Here is a 22,023-nt window from a genome sequence, read left to right on the forward strand (position 1 = left end):
TGAAGTTCAAAGATGCAGGAGACTTGACCAAAGGTTAGCCAGCAACTAGGGGTTGGGGAGAGGCGCCTTTGAAACAATGCAGGCCTGCCACTTCTCTGCTGGGCATGGTCTAACCCAGACATGAGTTCACATAGTTCAGAGGGCAGTGAAGTGGGACAAATGCTTGGCTTAACTGCCAGCCTCTGCTGCCCGGGGGCTGCGTGACCTTTGGCATTCAACGCAGTGGCACCCTCTCTAAAGGGAAGGTCATGCCGCCACCAACCAGATGATATGCAAGAGGCCTCCAGGCCCCACCATCCACGTGCAGCAAGGTCCGCGTTCTGACCACCTGGCAAACCTGGTGCGATGGGGGAAAGCTAGCCAGGGCCCTCCTTCACTCACGGCATGGTCATTTAAGTAGCTGGGCGGCCTGTTTCGGTCCTTGTCTGCTTTTCAAGGTGCCAAGTGTACGACCCTGGGCCTGTCCCTGCGGGCAGCTAGGTTTTGCAATCCCGCCCTCGAGTCCACCGCAGGAGAATTGGAGAAGCAGCCTAGGCGTCCACAGCCCATTGCGTCCGGGTCCACATCTGCGGTTCGTGGGGAGCGACCCCCGGGCAGCGTCCAAAGTGGAGCTCCCACACACGCTGCGAACCCACGGCCCGTTTTCTTTGAACGTGCGTCCTTGAGCCCGCGGGTGGAGGCGGAGAAACGGGTGCGGAGCGAGTCAGAGGCGACCCCACGCAGGGCCGCAGCCCTCCCACCAGCGCGTCCTGCGGCGCCAGCCGCCACAGGCTGGGATCGCGGCTGCCGCCCCGCCCCCGCCTCTCCACTCCCTGCCCAGGGCTGCCGGGCCCGCCCCGCCCCGCCCGCAGGTGAAGCGGCCGCAGCCGCCGAGTAGGTGCGTGGGGATGATCTCACTCACGCGCTCCGCGCCAGGAGGAGGAGGAGCGGGAGCGGATCCAACTTCCGGGTAGTGGAGCCGCACGCCACCGGCATCTTGCTTTTTCTTCCCCCTCCTCCCTTGTGCCCCTCGCCGCTCCCTCTTTCCCTTTTATTCCCGGCCCCACCCGCCAAAATGAACAGCTCGGATGAGGAGAAGCAGCTGCAGCTCATCACCAGTCTGAAGGAGCAAGGTAGGCGGCACGCGGGCGCCAGGTGTGGGCAGCCGCGGCCCGTGGGCGGGGACGGCTCCAGGGCGCTGGGGCCAGGGCAGGTGGAAGCCGCGCGGGAGACGTGGCGGCCGTAGTGGTCAACGCGGTAGCTTCGTCACGCGCGGAGAAGCGTCCTCCGTGGCCCGCGCGCCTGGGAAAGCCCCAGGCCGAGGATAACGCGGAGTGTCCGGGCGAGTCAGGCCCCGCAGCGTGAGACGCGCTGCCCGCCAGTAGCGTTTTGCTGGCGATGGGGCCTGGGGGAAGGGACGAGGATTCAGCAGGGACGAGGTTGCACAGTGCCACCCTCCTTGTGGAAGAAGCGGGTGGGGCAGGGTATTTTGGCAGCTTTGGGCGGCTCAGCTAGCTTGGCCCCACCCTTACACATTTGTTGGCGCCGAGTGGCCTGTAGCACTATTTCACACCCTTCCCAGCTCTTTCTTTGGGTTCGGTCTGGTTCCTCTTTCCTTACCCAGCTGGAATTTTCAGGCCATGATTTTTGTTTTTATCACTTCTCAATTTTAGCAGTTTATTAGTCAGCAAGGTCAACATGCTGCCAGTGTTGGGCGTCCAGAATTAACTGGGTTGGCGCTGGGCGCGGGAGAGCCAGGCCATGCGTACACATTTCTGTACTGCTTGGTAACTGGGAATTATTCTTTAATAAAAAGCTGCCTCAGTCAATCTTTTTTTTTTTCATCAGTTACCACACTTCTGAACCAAACCAGATCAACCACCAAATGTTAACCTAACACATTGAAACAATTATTATTACCCTGACCAAAGGGTGGTCTGCGAATGTGGGTCAAGAAAGTGAGAAACCATACAGATTTAAAGGAAGCAAAACTGTGTAGGAACATGTACTTTTCTGAATGACTTGCTGACATGACCGTGTAATGGAAGCCGCTCTGCGGCAAAACCTGGTGTTTAGTTCTAGTTCTTTCACTCTCTTGGTCCAGTTCATCAGCTCTGTGAACTTGTCTTCTGGTTCATCAAGGCTGACCTGACTAAACGCGAGGGCGAAACTGGAGAACTTCCTGAGGTCTTCTTCAGTACTCTTACCTGTTCTTCCTTAAAACCACAAACACCGTTGGGAAGTGAACCTGGATTCCTCTGAAGCCACACTGGCAAACAAATGTCAACATTACTGTTTACCGTGTTACTTTGGGGGAAATTATTTAACCTCTGAAATGGACATAACATTCCTCTGTAATATCCAGCATCTAGAAAGTGCTGGATAAATGTTAGTCTCTTTGGCCTTCCCAGCACCTTCACCTGGCATCCTAGATTAGCCTGAGGTCATAGAGTCACAAGCATCAGTGAATTTAGTGGGTGGACAGAATTCCTTTATCTGAAATTTCTCAGGTATTTTAGTGAGGGACCGGATTCTACTGGTATTTTATATTTAATAACACCTTCCCCCCAACCCATAACATTAAAACTTGATTCATAGTCTAGATTTGTGGAGCTTTTGTTATAGGTAATATCTGTCAGTGAGTATCATATCTTCTTATGGATGGTCAGTTTTCAAATAATGATAATAAAAAATTTATCTTTTCATTTTGTATGTAATTCAAGGGTAGCTTAACAATGTAGATAATCTGAAAATTGTTTATATTTGATTTCAGAACACATTCTCCATTCCTGTGTTGGGTTTGAGGCCCAAGAAAAAGAATTTCTAAATTTCTAGTTCTTTCTCCTGTTGCATTGTACTGGAAAACAAATCCATGGCTTTGGTATTTTTAGATTATCTATTTCCTTGATTAAGTGCATATCAAAGGTGATATGGGGTGTAAATTGTGAACTAGGCAGTCCTTGTTACCAAATTAATTGTCCAGAAGAGAAGACAGTTACTAATCAAATAATCATATGAATAAATGTACAATTACTTTTTTATAGGATAGATTCTTAGAAATGGAATTGTTGGATTAGAGAGCATGGACATATAGTTTTGATAGACATTACACAAGTACCCCCAAAAATGATTATACCAGTTCAAATATATCCTTCAGCAGTAACCATTTCCCCCTACACTGGTCAACACTGTCTAATAGCATCTTTATTAATTTGATAGCCTGACAAGTTTTTGATTTTTGCTAATCTAATGGGCAAAATGGTACCTTTTAAAATTTGCATTGCTCTGGTTATTAGTGAGATTTGAAACCTTTTTACGTGCTCATTGGCCACTTAGGTTTCATCATATGGGTCCTTCCTTAGTTTTTTTAAACTGATACATGATACTTGTACATATTTGTAGAATACATGGGATATTTTGTTACATGCTTGGAATGCATAATGATCAAGTCAGGGTATTTAGGGTATCCATTACCCTCCAGTATTTATCATTTCTATGAGTTGGGAACATTTCAAGTCCTCTCTTCTAGCTCTTTGGAAATAGACACTACATCTTTGTTAATTGTAGTCACCCTACTTTGCTGTCAAGTGTTCAAACTTATTCCTTGTGTCTAACTGTATGTTTGTACCCATGAAACAATTTCTCTTCATTTCCCCTGCCTTAGTGAGTTTTAAGTCTAAAATTTGAACCAATTCTCCAGGAGAATGTTCAGAAACAAGATTCCTGTCTAATCTAAACCACAAAGCTGACAGCAGCCTTCCCTAATGTGAAGCCTTTAGTGGTGTGGTGAATAAGGTTGCTTTTGACAAAAGTTGTGAAATGTAATGACGGAGTCTGTCATAATATGAACAATCTCTAATTTATACTTACCATTCCCTAAGCTCTATGTCTTATAAATCACACCCACTTCTGAATTACTTCAAAACATTTTATGTTCCCTCCTAGTGAATGGTATAATTAGCTATATTATGTCTTTCTAGAAAGTTATATTATGTTCCTTTAAAAAAAATTAGCCAGTGTGTGATTGCTTATGTTCAAGCAGATGTTGAGGTAATGAGGTAATTCTCCTTTTGTCTTTTTTGGGGCTTTATTTTATTGGACTGATTGACATATTTAATGCACGGAGAAATGGCAACTTTGGATACTATTTCCGAGGCATATTTCCTAGCTACTAAAGTGGATATTTCCCTTTCAAAACATCATACAATTTGCCCCCCCTCCGGAATTCAGTGGGAAAATGATAGACTTAGTTCAGCATTTGTTTAAGGTGCATGATTTTCTGTGTAATTCATTCAGCCCACATGCATTGAATATTCATAGCCAGGCACTGTGCTAGGCATCAGAGAGATAGAGCTGAATAAGACCTTGCCCTTGCTGGTGAGGAGTTCCTGGTTTGGAGATGGTGCTAGGCATGTGAATTCCAGGAAGAGCATCTGACTGGCCTAGTTTGGCCAATCTCATGTATTCAAATACCTTGGCCACGGGAGGGCAGGATACTTTAATTGGCAGCCTTTGCAAAGATTGGTGTAGTTGTCCAAAACAGAATGGGGTGCCACTACCAGGAGGACACAGGCTGGGCAGACACATACAACACATGTCCGCTAAACTGTTCAGTATAGTAGTGCCATGCCACTTTCAAGTGGATGAAACTTTGAAGAGAGATGGCTTTTAATAATAAGGATATACTAACATAAGACCAAAACAACCACCACCACCACCACCACCACCGAAGTAATGGGCAATTCTGGGGCTAACGGTATTTAAAATGGATTTTCTATGGGGAAGTAATTGGCTTTAAAGCAATTTTAAATCTCCTTTTATCTTTAGAGTTAGTATTGTTTTCCTTAAGATTATTGAGATGATACTTAAGATTCAGATGGAAATCTAGTCAATCTTATTCTTACAGCAAGTTAGTAATTAAAAGATACATCCAGTATTCCCTTGGCTTCTAGGCCAGGAAGTAACTAGAGCATTATTTGACAAAACAGTATGAAACTATTGCCTATCACAATGACCATATCGGTCTGGAAAAACGGAATCATTGAGAATCTTGGACGCATATGAGATCAGCCAGTAGAAAGCTGTTTGGAGTTAAATGGTTGCCTTGTTTTCAAGTGCAAACTTGGTTTTACATCAGTATTTTTCAAAGTGTGGTACAGGGGCCAGCTACATCTGAAACACCAGATACTTATCAACGATGCATTTTTCTCCTAGTATTAGTGAATGGTTGCTGAAGGACAGCAGTTGGGCAGCCTCACCCCTCCCCCCCCATGAGATGGACATACAGCCTGGGCTAAGGAGCTATGTCTCCTAGTCAGAATTTCACTATTACCTAATACTTCCATTATATATGTGAATCACTTTTATTTTATTTATTTATTTATTTTTGAGATGGAATTTTGCTTTTGTTGCCCCGGCTGGATTGGTGCAATCTTGGCTCACTGCAACCTTGGCCTTCCAGGTTCAAGCAACTCTCCTGCCTCAGCCTCCCCAGTAACTGGAATTATAGACATGCACCACCACACCTGGCTAATTTTGTATTTTTAGTCTAGACAGGGTTTTGCCATGTTGGTCAGGCTGGTCTTGAATTCCCAACCTCAGGTGATCTGCCCACCGCGGTCTCCCAAAGTGCTAGGATTATAGGCATGAGCCACGCTACCTGGCCATGAATCATTTTTTTAAATAAATGTAAAAATAGACACATACTTATAGAAAACAAGGTGTAAAGTGAAAAGTACAATTACCTGTTCTGTCTGATCCATTGTTTCTCAATCTTTATTATCACTCTCCTAAGGAAACTTTTTAGACGTTTTATGCACTGTGACCCTTTGAAGGACCATGAGCCATTGTAATATCCAAGTCTTTTCTCTTGTCTCCTTGAGGATATCACCACATTGACAATGCATGCTGTGACCCCATTTTCATTTCTCATAATGTTACTCAAAATGTCTGACTAGGATACATAGTTCCTTAGTCCATTCTGCATGTCCATCTCATGAGGGGTTGCCCAACTGCTGTCCTTCAGCAACCATTCACTAACTTTAGAGGGAAAACACATTGTTGATAAGTACCTGGTGATTCAGATGTAGCTAGCCCCTGTACCACACTTTGAAAAATACTGATGTAAAACCAAGTTTGCACTTCAAAACAAGGCAACCATTTGTTATCACTTTCATTTCCCGAAGTTATCCACTGTTAACCTTTCGTATTGTTTCCTTCCAGAAATTGTGTTTTTATGTGCATATATATAATCTAATATGTAATTTTTTGTATTAGTACATGTACAGTTGAATCATTAAAAATTGACTAATGTTCCAATGTACAGGTCCATCACAATGTATTTAACGTCCTCTGGATGGACATGCCTATCTATCTTTGTTTTTGCTATTACAAATAATGCTTCCAGGCTGGTCGTGTTGGCTCACACCTATAATCCCAGCACTTCGGGAGGCTGAGGTAGGAAGATACCTTGAGCCCAGGAGTTTCAGGCCAGCCTGGGAAACATAGTGAGACCCCAGCTCTCGCTCTAAAAAAAAATGCTCTTGGTAATGGATTAGAGTTGGAGACATCAGTATGAACTTGTTTAGCTTAATACAGATATGGATGGTTACACTTACACATAGAAATATTTATAGATATATTTATATATTTTGGTTGGTATATACATATATTTTCTTGCTCTGTCAGCTGAGAGAGCCTAGATGCATTAGTATTAATGAACACATTTAGAGCTCAGAATTTGGCTTCTAATGTTATTCTCTAACAAAATGAACAGAGTTCTTAGGAGAAATGGCTAATTTTAGGAAAGGGGAAGGAAATATACAAGATGAGCCTAGAGCATCTTGTAGTATTGGAAACTATGGAAGTGTGCCAACTAATAAGCCCACATTGATGGAGATACAGTAGTCCCTGCTTATCCACGGAAGCTATGTTTCAATACCTGCACTGGGTGCCTATAATCATGGATAATAACAAACCCTGTATATACAAAATTTTTTCCTGTGCATACATACATACCTGTGATAAAGTTTAATTTATATATTAGGCACAAGATATTAATAATAACTCATAACAACATAGAACAATTATAATAATATACTGTAATAAGAGTTATGTGAATGTGGTCTCTCTCAAAATATCTTATTGTACTGTAGTCATTTATTTTCATACCATTGTTGACCATGGGTAGCTGAAACCCTGGACAGTGAAACAGTAGGTAAGAGGGAAACTGCTGTCTGTCAGAGAGACATAAGAGCCAATGGAAGGAACTTCCAATGTCCAAAGAGGGAACTCTGAACAACGGAATATTGGATTATAATTGTTGATACTGATATAAATAAATGATTAAATAAATACATGGGAAGAAAAGACAAATCTCCCATGCAGAACAATTCCAAATATTTTATGTTGACCCTCCCCCCTCAAAGTGGTATATCAGACTCCCTGATTCTTAATTGTGGGCAGCACATAGTAAATTCCTTCCTCAGGCTACAATATGGAAAAGGGGGAAGAGAGTAACTTTACAGTGGAGAAACCTGACAAACACTATCTCAACTACATGATCAAGGCCAACATCAACAGTGATAAGTTGTGTGGATAGCATGATAGTATGTCATGAATTGGCATTTGACCTCTGTGGTCTTCCCCTAAAAACCCATAAACCCAGTCTACTCATGAATAAAGCATCAGCAAATCCCTATTGAGAAACTCTAGAAAATACCTGATCAGCATTTCTCCAAACCGTCAAGGTCATAAAAATGAGTGAAGTCTGAGAAACTGTCATCATCAAGAGATACCTAAGGATTGAAGGGGAGAAAAAATAACTTTTCCCTCAAATCTTGTAAGTTCATAATTGGGACAGATACCTGTGTAAAAAGACAGTTGAACAAGAGAACAAGCAAGTTTCTTAATGCATGCAGTGCACATCGCAAGGGAGAAAAATAAGCAGTGGCTTAACATACTGTCTTCAACAAAGAACAATACATTTAGAAAAGTGTTAGGATAAAGGAAAGCCGTTCCAGGCTTCCAAGGGCAGGAGAATATGGGAAGGTGAATTTACGGGGAAACTCCTGGGGTAAACTCTACTCACAGATTTCTCTGCCACCATCTCTGGGGTGATGTGGGTTGTAAAGGAGAATGTGTGCCTTGTTTTTAGGTAGGAAATGGGGAGAAGATAGACCTTTTGTCTTTGTAATTCTGTGTTCTGCTTTTAGTCAGAGGGAAGGCAGAGAGCTCTCCTGCATCATAATTATCTTTAGCTCAAAGGTCTTTTATATTTTGGGGAGTTAGGCTGGTTCATTCAGTTCCCCCCTTTGAAACTTTACTTTCAGAAAGCCTCATGTGTTATGTGCCAGGTTGGTAGCTTTGGAGAGATGGCTGTGAGATAAGTGATTGGCAAAGGGGAAGAAACCAGATTAGAACCAGCAGAAAAGAACAGATTTAAGCATATTGTCTCATATCTTAATGAGTCGGTCTCTTAGTCCTGAGACTAGGTCAGTTTAGGTAAACAGTCGTGTTTTATTTCAAGGGGTGGTGTTAAGGGTGATCTCTTTAATGTTAGGCCTCTATATGGTGTAAGCATACAAATATTTAATAAAAGATGTTTCTATGGAAAAAAGAAAAAGCAAGGTTAATGTTTAGAGCAATCTATAAATTAGTTTCTGAACCTGAGAGCAGCCAGTTGAGAAGATTTATAAATCTTAGGCTCTAAGTGTCTTCAGTTGGAGTGGGGCAGGCAGGTACAATCTGATAGACATTCTTGTTTGTAGTTTAAATACCATAAAGGTTGTCTATATTAAAGGTGTTGTGGTGATTTCAATGATGTCTCTATCAAGTTGTCCAGCGTTAGCTTGCAGAGCTTCAGGAAAAGCCCAATTTTAATTTCAGTGATTTTAAGTTTGAAGGGTCGGAGAAAAATTGGAAATGTTAGTTTGGAAACTCACAGCCGTATATAAGAAAAACTAAAAGAATTCAAGATCTATTCCAGATTGCAGGTAAATAATAAAGTATCAAAAACAATGAACAGGGCTAGAAAGTGATTCCAGGTCAGAAGGGCGGGAGAAAAATTGGAAATGGAAATGTTAGTTTGAGACTCACAGCCAGACGCTAGAAAAAACTAGAAGAATTCAGGATCCATTCCAGACTGCAGGTAAATAATAAAATCTCAAAAACAATGAACAGGGCTAGAATGTAGTAATGGGTGAACTATCATTTCTAAACTATTATTTTTCTGAAAATATTTTTTTCTCTCTCATTTCTATCAAAGAGAATCAATAAGACCCGTTTATTTGTAAAATAAGTTTTTATCTGTTATACTTGGCTTAATTATTCACATAAGTGCAGCAAGAATAGTGATTGACTATGTAAGCTTTTTAAAAATCTGATTTGCTGGAACTCTTCATAAGGAATCTCAGATTAGGCTTAAAAAAATACCTCCTTAGGCTAAGAAGCTCAGGACTCACCCTCAGATTGTACCTATACCTGTAGTATTGGGTAGATATCTCTCTTCCATAGATTTCCAAAATATACTGATGTTCCTGTCAGGAAGTGACATTCTTTCCCCACCTGTAAGGCAACCATTTGAACCATGTATTCAAGATACAAGGCCAGTTTTTCCAAGGTGCCTTTATTGGCTCCATTAAACTGAGTTTCCTTTAGGGACCTCAGTTCCCAAACACTGTCTGGTCATATCAGAAAATATGACATTCCCATGAAAATTTTGGCAATATAACCAGTGTTTTCAGTTGTGTCCTGTTAAAAGAATGGATTCTTATTGAATATAAATGCCTGTATTGTCCTAAGAATAAGAATATTCATGAATAGTTTCCAAATATTGGAGGGATCAGATAAGGAAGAAAAGTAAATGTTTCAATTTTGTTTGCAAAACTATACTTTACAAAATTGTCGTAAGCTATAGATAGCGCAAAAGAAGAAAATGTTTTCTTAAATCTGGAAAATAAAAGAATCAATAGTGTCCCAGACAAAAAAGTCATAAAAATCACAGTCCCTCATCATTTTAGTCCCATGTAATTCAGTCTTAATTCTGTTCCATTTTAACAATTTTTGGAGTTTAGTTTCTCCTTTAAAGTTCTGGAATTCATACTCAGTCCACTGGTATTTCCTTAAAGTTATCAGATTGGAACCAGCAGAAAATAACAGATTTAAGCATATTGTCTCTTATCTTACTGAGTCAGTCTCTTAGTCCTGAGACTAGGTTAGTTTAGGTAAACAGTCATGTTTTATTTTAAGGTTATGGGAGATCTCTTTAATGTTAGGCCTTTATATGGTGTAAGCATGCAAATACCTAATAAGAGACATTTCTATGGAGGAAAAAAAGAAAAAGCAAGGTTAATATTTAGAGCAGTCTATAAATTAGTTTCTGAGTCTGGAAAGCAGGCAGTTGAGAAGACTTATGAATCTTAGGTTCTAAGTATCTTCAGTTGGAGTGGGGCAGGCAGAGTACATGTCAGAGTTCTTTTTGTTCTTCCCATATACCTCCCTGAAGACCCACTACTTTAGGATTATAATTGCTTGCAAAAAGCTTTTAGAAAGAGCATCAAAATAAAGCAGTTATGAATGTGGACAACAAGACTTAAAATGGCCATAGTTAAAGATGTGATGGGAGTTCATTATGATAATGATGACGTTGACAAGGAAATTTGGTTGGTTGTGAGATACAGAAATTTAACATAATCAGAATTATGACAGATAGCATATTAGATTTCTGGGAATCTCATAGTTTTGAAACACATCAATACCATATCCATACAAATAATAACTCAAATGTTAGCATTGCATATTATTTGACAGTGTTTCTCACTTAACATGGAGAATAAGCTTAATGGGTTTAATATGTCACTTTCAGATTTCTATGGAGCCCTCTGGAAATCCCAAAATTAGTCGAAGGTCAAAAAGACTTAATTTACAATTTGATTTTGAGAAGTTTGTAAAAAAGATTCAAAACAATCAAAATAGGATCACAGGTCACTGTGAAATAATAGTCATTCTGATTGTGAAATAATATTCATTTAATCAGAGTGATAAGTGCTTCAAAAGCAAACAGGAAGGCAAATAGTTGTAGAAAAACCTTAACTCTTTAACTTAATTTTCTAAAGTAATCAAAGATGCGATAAAGACAATGTGAAGCACAGGGAATCATCTTGATGAAACACAGAATCTCCCCTTCCCCTTCCACTTCTCCTTCTCCTTCTCTTTCTCCCCTTCTTTCTCTCTCCAGTTCACTAAAAAGGTGAAAAAAAAATTATTTTCTCTTATCAAGACTATAGGAAAATCTTGTTTTTAAAGAAGAACACATTTTACTTTTGTATCAGTATACTTTAGATATCAAGGCTCCATTTTAAATCTCATAATAAATTAATTCAATTTTTGTTTAACTACACAAGACTTTCTCTTGCTCTCTCTTCTCTTCCCAACTTTCTGTATCCATTTAGTTTTCTCTATATCATTTCTTTCTTCATTCATTTTTAAACCTTTAAAGAACATCTACTTAAAGAAAATCACTCCTTTCCTCAACAAAAACAGATCCTCATATCTTGCTTAACTTTCCTCACCAAAAACCACATCTAGTAGCTTTAATTACATAGAGTTTTAATCCTTAGCAATTTTGAACTAGCATTCTGTAGACTAATACCACTTTATAATCTTAGAAATACGCGTTTCCTCCAAAGTACAATTTTTAAAGCTTGTTAACAGACTCAGATATCTTTTTCTTTAAGCCAAAAGTAGATAAATTTACATTTATATTTAGCAATTAATATTTAAACATTTTATCTTATTTGAAAATGATCTAGGCTGAGGCAGGTGGATCACCTGAGGTCAGGAGTTTGAGACCAGCCTGACCAACATGGAGAAACCCCATCTCTACTAAAAATACAAAATTACCTGGGTGTGGTGGCGCATGCCTGTAATCCCGGCTACTCAGGGGGCTGAGACAGGAGAATTGCTTGAGCCCTGGAGGCGGAGGTTGCGGTGAGCTGAGATGGCGCCATTGCACTCCAGCCTGGGCAACAAGAGCGAAACTCCGTCTCAAACAAAACAACCCCGCCCACCCACCAAAATAAAAGGAAATCATCTAGATAATATCCAACAACGTTTAATTTAATTTCACAAAACTCTAAGGGTATAGTAACCAAAGAGACTGCAAAACCTATTATGAAATATGTTATTTTAAAAGTACCTGCATAAACTCTTATGCAGCTTTATCTGTTTAATTCACTCATTTTAATAATTATGGTTGGAAAATTTTATGAGACAAAGCTGGGCATCGTCTCAGGTTATTTTTCTCTTATCCATTTTATAGCATGTGTATGTTAGGAAATTACTATTCAAGCAAGAACCTAAAGTTAATTGTATGTTTGTCTTTTTTATTTGTTATAACTCAGAAGACATCATTGTTTTTACGAAACTAACTCTATTAAATTAGTCTTATCTGCCCAAGTCATGTGAACCTGAAAAGTATTTGGGTTAGTTTCTATATCTTAGCAGTTTTAAGTAAATTTAATTTATGAGTGCTCATTTGTCTTTAAGCCAATTTTAAATTTCTTCAAAGTATTTACCATATAGAAACAACCTACAACATATATGAAAACATGTATACATAAAAAATACAGACAAAAAAGATATTACAGCTTTTATTTTAAAATGTTCAGCTGTGAGGAAGCAGATGTGGTGGCTCACGCCTGTAATCCCAGCACTTTGGGAAGCCAAGGCAGGTGGGTCACAAGGTCAGGAGTTCGAGATCAATCTGCCCAACATGGTAAAACCGCATCTCTACTAAAAATACAAAAATTAGTGAGGCCTTAATGGGAGGCGTTTGGGTCATGAGGGTGGATCCCTCATGAATGGACTGGTGCTTTTGTCCTCATAGTAATGACTATCTTTTAGTACCTTGTAGTACGTAGTAATGAGTAATGAAGCTAGTAGAGTTCTCTACTAGCCTCCCTCAGAGAACCCCTGAGAGCTGCTTGTTAGAAAGAGCATAGCACCTTTCCCTTCTCTCCTGCTTTCCTCTCTCACCATATGATCGCTGCACGTGCCTGCTCCCCTTCGCCTTCTGCCAGGGGTGGAAGCAGCCATGAAAACTTCAACAGAAACAGATGCTGGCAACACGCTCTTTATACAGCTTGCAGAACCATGAGCGAAATGAACTTCTTTACAAATGACCCAGCTTCGGGTATTCATTTATAGCAACGCAGATAGACTAAGAAACAAATGTAAACCAAAATTCTGTACCAAAGTTACATATTACAAATGACTCAAGACCAAAATTACAACCATGCATGAGACTAAACCCAAGAAGCACTTTATGGCTTTAATCAAAGTCTTCAAAGACGGAGCAGAAGATGCAGCCCTTCCAAGATAGACACCTCTCCCAAAAGACAGGCAGGAGGAAGAAAGGCCCAATAACATGTGTGCTACCAAGAGATGCAAAGACAAAAAGAGACAGTAGTCACTAAGACAAACAGAAAAACAAAAGCCATCCATGGGGTGTGTTTGGGGGTTTGCTAATAATAAACCTCTTTATGACTTAAAACCATAGATGTAAGAATTACATTCCAAAGAGGGCAGGATGAAAAAGATGCAGTCCCCCTCAAGATCCATTTTCTCCCAATGGCAGCCTAAGAAAGCAAAGACCCTCATTGTTAACAAGGCAATAAATGTTGAGACAATTAAGGGAAGGTTCCTTGAGAGCTGGTATGGTTGGACAAACGTGTTTTAGATGCTTGGCCAACTGGATAGCTGCTGCCTGATAGAAATGTGACAACTTGTGCCCCCTGGGGCTAGTGGAGACCAGAGAGAAAAACCTTGCTTGTTACAAAAGCCAAGCTCTCAAAACATACAAGATGGAAGGGAGAATCTTCTTATGATTTTCCTTTTTATGACAAACCACACACACGCAGAAAAAACAGACAAGGAAAACAAAGGCCTTTTCTGGGTTGCTAAAGGTCAGTCATCAATATGTACCCAAACCAAATCTACAAGAGTCACAAATTGAAAGAACGATTTTTTTCTTTTTTTGATTTCAAAATTTTTTTCTTGCCAATCTGAATTTGGAAAGGAAGGAACAAGGAAAAATTTTTACCTTCCTCTCTTGACGAGGCATTACAGGTAGAGATTTGGGAGAGCTGCCTTTGTAAGAATTATCTTTTTCTACCAGCTTCTGCCTGTTCTGTTCTCTTGGGATTGTATCTGCAGATCCCAGAGTGAGTGAAGTAGCCCAGAATATCCTGCCAACTATGCCAAAATGAAGGGGAGAAAAAAATAACATTTTCCTCAAGCCTCTTAAGTTCATAATTTGAAACAACTCCTATAACAAAAGACAAATTAACAAGAGACAGCAAGTTTATTAACACATGCAGTGCACATTTTAAGGCTGAAAAGTAACTCCAGGTAGTGGCTTAAAACTCTGGTTTTCCCAGCACTTTGGGAGGCTGAGGTGGATGGATCACCTGAGGTCAGGAGTTTGAGACCAGTCTGACCAATATGATGAAACCTCAGCTACTCGGGAGGCCAAGACAGGAGAATCGCTTGAACCTGGGGGGTGGAGGTTGCAGTGAGCCGAAATTGTGCCATTGCACTCCAGCCTAAGCAACAAGAGTGAAACTCCGCCTCAAAAACAAAAAAGAAAACCACCACCACCAACAAAAAACCCTCTGGTTTATATTATCATCTTCAACAAAGAACAATTAATTTTTGAGAAGTGATAGGACAAAGGAAAGCAATCCCAGGCTTCCAAGGGTGGGAAAATGTGGGAAGGTGAATGTTTGGGGAAGCTACTGGGGCAAAGTCTGCTTGCAGATTCCTCTGTTGCCATATCTGAGCTGACATGGGTTGTAAAGGAGAATTTATATCCTGTTTTTAGGCAGGAAAGAGGGGGAGGATAGAAAGACCTTTTGTTTTTATAATTCTCTGTCCTACTAAGTATAATATGGTATCCCAGATGGGATCCTAGAACAGAAAAGGGCATTACATAAAAACTAAGGAAGTCTGAATAAATTATGGACTTTAGTTCATAACAGTGTATCAATATTGGTCCATTAATTTTAGCAAATGTACCATACTAACGTAAGATATTGTTCTATCTTTGCAGTTTTACTGTAAATCTAAAACTCATAAAATGTTTACTAAATATAATAATTCTGCTTACATTCTTATACACATGTGTCTTTAACTGCAGCTGTAGGAAAAATTCGTTTTAAAAATACTGTTTTTTAAAACTGTCATAATTATATGCATTTTGGAGGTACAGGAAAAATTATTGAAAATTGAATTGTGGGATCCAAAAGTGCATGTATTTTAAACTTTTTTTTGTGCTTTAAGTTTTATTCTGCAAGGCTGTTACACAGCTAAGCTTTGCCTTAGGATGTAGAAGAAACACACGTTTATTTATTTATTGCATACAGTGCTTGCTTAGCATTTTAAACATTAAAACATGAGTTCTGGGCCAGGTGTGATGGTTCATGCCTGTAATTTCAGTGCTTTGGGAGGCTGAGGTAGGTGGATTGCTTGAGGTCAAGAGTGTACAACCAGCCTTGGTAGTCTAACAGTAACCCCTCCCTATAAAAAATAAAAAGAAAAGATTAACTGGGCGTGGTGATATGCATCTGTAACTAGAGAGACTGAGGCAGAAGGATTACTTGAGCCCAAAAGTTTGGGATTACATTGAACTATAACCATGTCACTGCACTCAAGCCTAGGTGACAGAGTGAGACCCTGTCTCGAAAATAATAAAATAAATAATATATAAGTAAAGTAAAATATAAAATAAATAATAAGTAAAAGAAAACACAAAATAATAAAATAAAAGAAAGTAAAACGTGGAATAATAAGTAAAATAAGCCTACCCATGAATTATGGTACCTTGTAGAGTGCTACTGTATTAAGATCCTTTAGACTTGATTCCATTTCAAATTCTCTGTGGCATAAATTTGCATATGATTTTTTTTGTGTGCGGTGTGTGTGTGTGTGTATATGTATGTTACTAGCTTTTTAAATAAATAAGACTTTTTTAAAGTGTAGGTTTACAGACAATTGAGCCAAAAGTACAGAGAATATGTATGTAGCTCTTCACCTTTTTTCACTCTCATTTACAGTATTATTAACATCTTGCTTTAATTAATGTGGTACATTTGTTAGAATTGATGAGCCAGAATTGATACGTTATTATTAACTAAAATACATCATTTACATTAGGGCTTACTTTTTGTCTTGCACATTCTATGGGTTTGGACAAATATATAGCACATGTATTCACCATTACAGTACAGAATAGTACCACTGCTCTAAAAATTTCATGTGCTCTACCTGTTCATCCTTTCCTTTCTAACAACAAACTCTTAGTACCCACTGATCTTTTTATTGTCTCCATAGTTTTGCCTTTTCCAGAATGTCATATGATAGGAATCATATGACACTTATGTAGCTTTTTAGATTGACTCCTTCCACTTAGCAATATACATTTAAGTTTTTTTCCTTGTCTTTTTTTGTCGCTTCATAGTTCACTTACTACTTTTTAGCACCAACTGCTTCCTAACAACAGATACTATTCCATTGTCTGGATGTACCACAGTTTTGTTTATCCATTCACCTGTTAAAGAACATCTTGTTTGTTCCCAAGTTTTGGCAATTAGGAGTAAAGTTGCTATAAACATTAGTGTGGTGGTAATGCATGGAAGGAAAGGAAGTGTTCTATAGTCCTGTGATTAGATCATAGTTTTATGATTTGCTCTTAGTGACCGTGTGTCCCTAGGATGTGATCTTTACAGGTTCTTCTCAGTTTTGTTTTATTTACCCCCTGGATGAGACAAGAAGGCTAGTGGGGGCTGGCATTGCATATTTGCCTTCCACCAAATCTGTTAGGCTCTGGTAAGATAGTTTCTCTTGAAGACATTCATTGTTTCGAGGAACAGAATGCTCTGGGCGTATTTCATATAGACTACCTTTTTTTCTTCTTTAAAAAAGAGACTGGGTTTTGCTATGTTGCCCAGGCTAGTCACCTTCATCCTGGAGGTGAAACTCACAAAAGTTTAGGGGCCTCCTCTAAGACTGGGTCCCCGTGGCAATTTTAACTCTCAAACTTTTCCAAACTGAGCCTCCAGCTATCCTTTAATCACAGTTTAGGTTTTCCAGTACCAAACTGGTTTCCAAGGAGGTTTCTGCTCCTGGGCTGCTTCTCTAATAAATTATAATCCTTTCTATCTGCCTTATGTGTCCCTTCAGTTTTGGGGCCCTGTGACCTCAATTATCTCATAGATCTTAGGAAGAGTTGTTGATTTTCAGTTTGTTTTTACTTTTTGTTGTGAGGATGGAGTGATGATTCACAAGCTCCTTACATGACAAACCAGAAATCAGATTTACATGTGTATTTTAAAGATATTCAGTTTTCTCTCTTTTTTTTTTGTTAATTTGAAGTCATTAATTTAGTTTGTTGAGAGTACTTCTTAAGTATCATTAATTTATTAACACTGAACTGTGTGTTTTACCATGTAATGAATAAATTTCTGGTTTGCTGTAATTTCTTTTCAGTTATGAAATCTGTCACCTTTGTTTTTTGATCAGATTTTCTAACAGTGTTTTCCATGGATTTTCTAATGCTTTAATTAACAAGTGAGGTATAAATGACTCCTCTTTCTACTCTGGCTGTAAGAGGATGACCCATTGGGATGTGTACAGAAGGGAATTATTTCCTAATTGAACACTATCTTTTGTGACTCATGTCCTCATTCTCCATTAGTAAGAGGTATCTGAAGGCTCCCTGAGTGTCAAAGATGCAGACTGAGTGGGTGAGAATCTACATTAGAAGCTCTCATGAGGTTGTGTTTTTCTGGTTACATTTGATGGCTATTTAAACCTTCATTTTTGTTAAGTATCTTGATACAGTATATGATGTAAGAGACTCTTTTACCCTGGGGAGGAGAGTATGTGCTCTTTTGTGATTGGCTAACATGAAGACCTAGATCCATTCTTCCTTCTTCCTTAATTTAACACGTTTATCAAATAATCTCCTGTATGCCAGACAAGATCCTAGATATGGGAATCTAGATAGATAAAGGTGTAGCCTTTAACCAAGAGGGTTATTTCTGATCCAGTGCTTTAGTGCATTGCACATAATAATGCTCATTAATGTCTTTTTGCATGAATGACCGGCAGTCAGTAGATTTGTTCTTGTGCTACCATTCTGTGTCGTGGGATTTGACTTTTCTATGCATTTGTGTCTTTGTTTATAAAATGGAGTTGTTAATATTTGGATTGTTTTGCCTCACAGATTTATATGAACCATTCATTCATTTATTCAGCATAGGCATGGACTCTGTTTGATATTCATATAAGACATATAGCAGAGAATCGGGTGAGAACAACAACAGAAAAACAGACCTGTACACAGATAATTTAGAATGTTATATGTAGATGCTCTAATAGAGCATATGGACAGTGTACTCTGTTGGTATATTAAGATAAAAGTGCTGATTTTGCATGAAATATATGAGGAAGTCTTCTTAGAAGTAACAGTTAAACTGCATTGAAAAAGAAGAGATAGGGAAGGGGTAGGGGAAAACTTTGCCAGCAGAGGGAAAAACATTTGCAAAGCTATCTAAGTATGAAATGTCTTGGAGGGTTTAGGGAAGCACTGGGACTTTCGGTGTGGCCTTTGAGGCTGAATGGTGGAATTCCAGTTGTAGAGATAAGGTCTTTTGGAGTTGCTAAACAAGAAAATAGCCGGCCTGCTTTGTCCATATGCTAACTAACTGCTATGTAAAGAATGCCCTTGGGATAGAAGGAAGCTAGAGCTAGATAGGAGGGTTTTGTCCTTATTGAGGGTCTAAGTTAGGGCAGAGATGACAGCTTCAGAGGAAGGGCAGATTGCACACATATTTTTTAGAGGTTTGAGCAGTTTGACGATTCTTTGGAAGGAGAAAAAAGTGGGAACTCAAGGGTAATCCTACAGGTTGAGTACTAGGTAGTGGTAGATGCTGACACCAGTGAAAGCAGACCTTTCATACAGGGAGTGGGATATTTGGGTGAAGGGAAATTGATGGCCTCACTTTCAAAAAGCTGGGTTTGAGATGCTTGCAGAGCATCTGGACAGAGCTGCCTAGAACTGCCAGTAGAACTGTCTACTGTGTTGGAAATGTTCTGTGTCCCCTGTCTGTTATAGCAGCCACTAGCCACATGTGGCTGTCCAGCACTGAAATAGAACTTACACAACTAAGGAACTGAATTTTACATTTTCTTTAGTTTCAATCAATTAAAATTTAAATAGCTACTTGTGGCTAATGGCTACCATTTTGGACAGTACACGTCTGGTAAATATTGGTTGGAAATACTGCTCTGGAAAGAGCGCTAGAGGTGGAGTGATTAGCCTCCCTGCGACTGGGAGATTTCCTAGGAGGCTGAAATTTCAGTGCTAAAACTGACAAAGTCCCAGACAAAGCATGATTATTATTAACCCTAGCTAGAGGTGTTACTGGCCTGTAGCTAAGAACTTTAGTCGTCACATTTCTAAAACCACTAAGTCTACTCAGCTGCCTATTGGGCTGGCTATGTCATGATTTGCAGCTTGGAAAGAAAACTCCTTTTCTTGGCATTGAGGAGTTAGAAAACAGAAAACCAGCATGATCCTTGAAACACGTGCTCTGCCTGATACTCTCCTTGTTTTCTCCACCATCTTCCTTTATTGTTAGGTTACAGCCCACTTTGGCTGCACATTGGAATTACCTGAGGCTCTCACTTCTAAGTGTGTGTGTGTGTGTGTGTGTGTGTGTATCTATCTATCTATCTGTCTATCTATCTTATCTATCTATCTGGATGGCCCAGGCTATATCCCAGTTAAATCATAATCTTGAAGCAGGAGGGGCGAGGCATCTGTGTGATTTAAAAGCCCCACAGGTGATTTTAATGTGTACCTAGGATTGACAAGTACAGCTCTCAGAAGTGCTTTTACTTCTTTGCCACCTTTGTTTACTGCAATACACTGTTTGCAGTTGATCTTCAGCCCCCCTTTCCCCTCCCTTTATTTGGTGGAGGATAGAAGTACCCTGGAAAATTTCCCTGTTTGCCATGCAGAACAAAAGTCAGCCTGAGGCTAAGGGCATTAGGGAACAGCTTAACTTCTTTTGTCATGAACACAGCATTTGATGTACTTTGCTGTATCAGTAATAATAACCATGGCTAACATGTTTTGAACAGTTAATATGCCCAAATACTCTTATATATGTTAACTCATTTACTTTAATAACAACACTGTGAGAGATGTATAATTATTATTTATATTTTTCAGATGAGGAACCTGAGACTCAAGAGAGATTAACTAATTTGCCCAAGGTTCCCTAGCCAGTAAGTGCTCAGGCTGTTATTAGGATGCACTTTTTTGTGTGTGTGTTTTTTTTTTTTTGAGAGTCTTGCTCTGTTACCCAGGCCGGAGTGCAGTGGCATGATCTTGGCTCACTGCATTCTCCGTCCCCTGGGTTTGAGCAGTTCTTCTGCCTCAGCCTCCCAAATAGCTGGGACTGCAGGCGCATGCCACCATGCCTGGCTAATTTTTTCGTATTTTTAGTAGAGACAGGGTTTCACCATGTTAGCCAGGATGGTCTTGATCTCCTGACCTCGAGATGCACCTGTCTCGGCCTCCCAAAGTGCTGGGATTACAGGCGTGAGCCATGGCGCACGGCCTAGGATGCACTTTTTAATTACTGTCCTATATGTCCTTATAGTACAGTGAAATATACTATACCTGTAAATCTGAGAGATGAAGTCTTCTCAAGCTCTCAAGCTGCAGGTGTCTTTCATATACTGAGAATTGGTCATATGCATCTGTTTTTATTTTGGTTTTTGTTTGTTTGTTTTTGAGACAGAGTCTTGCTCTGTTACCCAACCTGGAGTACAGTGGTATGATCTCGGCTCACTGCAACCTCCAACTCCTGAATTCATGTGATCCTCCTGTCTCAAGCCTCCCAAGTAGCTAGGATTATATTTAGCTCTTGCGTGTGTGTGGTGGGGTTGATGAAGAGCTTGTGTGCAGAGGGCTTCATTCTAGGTCAGTCAGATTTTTTTCTGGGAATACGGGCATGTGTTGCCACGCCTGGCTCATGTTATTGTCTTTTTAGTAGAGACAGGGTTTCACCATGTTGGCCAGGCAGGTTTTGAACCCCTGACCTCAAGTGATCCCACCTACCTCTGCCTCCCAAGTGTTGGGATCACAGGCATGAGTCACCACGCCTGGTCAGATTCTAGCATTGGCAAATTCAGGATTTGGAGGATGTCTCTGATGGAATCACTTGAGCCGTGCAAGTTCACTTTTTAAAATTTTCATACTGTAAACCAGTTCTGAACCAAGAAGGTGGCTTCCTCTGCAACCACTTACCATTGCCAAAAAGGAAGGAGATGAATAATATAGATCGCTTCAGTTTTTGCCAGTTTTACTGAGGATGGGTTTATGTGTCCATTGTGATACATACGTGTGTGTGTGTGTGTGTATAAGTGTTGTTTGCAGTAGTGAGTTTGATTTTGTTAGCAAGGGGTTGAGTTCGTCTCATACTTTCCCTTTCCTTTCCTTGTACCTTAAATAGTTATAAGAGAGCATATTTTCTGTGATTTTCATTAAAATATGATAGTTCAAGTGTTGTTAATTAACTCTTTTCATGTAATTGAGAGCCTACAATGTTTCATCTGTGTTCTATTGGTGATATAATGGAAGAATAGTATTGGCATTTTAAAAAAGGCTTCAAAACCATTATCTGATGTTTTAAATAGAAAAAATTTTTCTTTTTTTTTTAGAAGAAGAAAGAGAGAAAGAAAGAAAGAGAAAGAATAAAAAAAAAATGAAGGAGAGGAAGAAAGAGGAAGAGGGAGAGAGAACAGGGGTGTTGCTTTATTGCCCGGGCTAGAATGCAGTCTAAAAATGGGTATGCCTATAATTGTGTTTAATAATAGAGACATGAAAAAAATGAGGGAAGAAAATAACTAACAAGCAGCCAACCAATATTTCATTTAAACCTGTAAATAGGTGTGATGTGGTACTGATAAGAG

The 22,023-nt window shown here is 39.6% G+C and overlaps 1 protein-coding gene across 5 annotated transcripts in view; it reads left to right on the plus strand.

Annotated features, from left to right (window-relative positions):
- Window positions 1-510: 510 nt before the first annotated feature.
- SHTN1 (shootin 1) overlaps window positions 511-22,023 on the plus strand; it is a 123,950-nt gene continuing 102,437 nt past the window's right edge. For 3 of the 5 annotated variants that reach the window (XM_017543788.2, XM_017543791.2, XM_037743971.1), the window contains exon 1: window positions 511-1,112. In XM_017543788.2, the coding sequence (XP_017399277.1) occupies window positions 1,055-1,112 (58 nt within the window). In that variant the 5' untranslated portion in view covers window positions 511-1,054. Of the gene's footprint in view, window positions 1,113-20,275; window positions 20,332-22,023 lie in introns of all 5 variants that reach the window. The other 2 variants (XM_017543789.1, XM_037743970.1) reach the window with 2 other exon arrangements.

This window comes from Cebus imitator, unplaced genomic scaffold, assembly GCF_001604975.1.
Source record: "Cebus imitator isolate Cc_AM_T3 unplaced genomic scaffold, Cebus_imitator-1.0 Scaffold161, whole genome shotgun sequence".
Taxonomy (NCBI): domain Eukaryota; kingdom Metazoa; phylum Chordata; class Mammalia; order Primates; family Cebidae; genus Cebus; species Cebus imitator.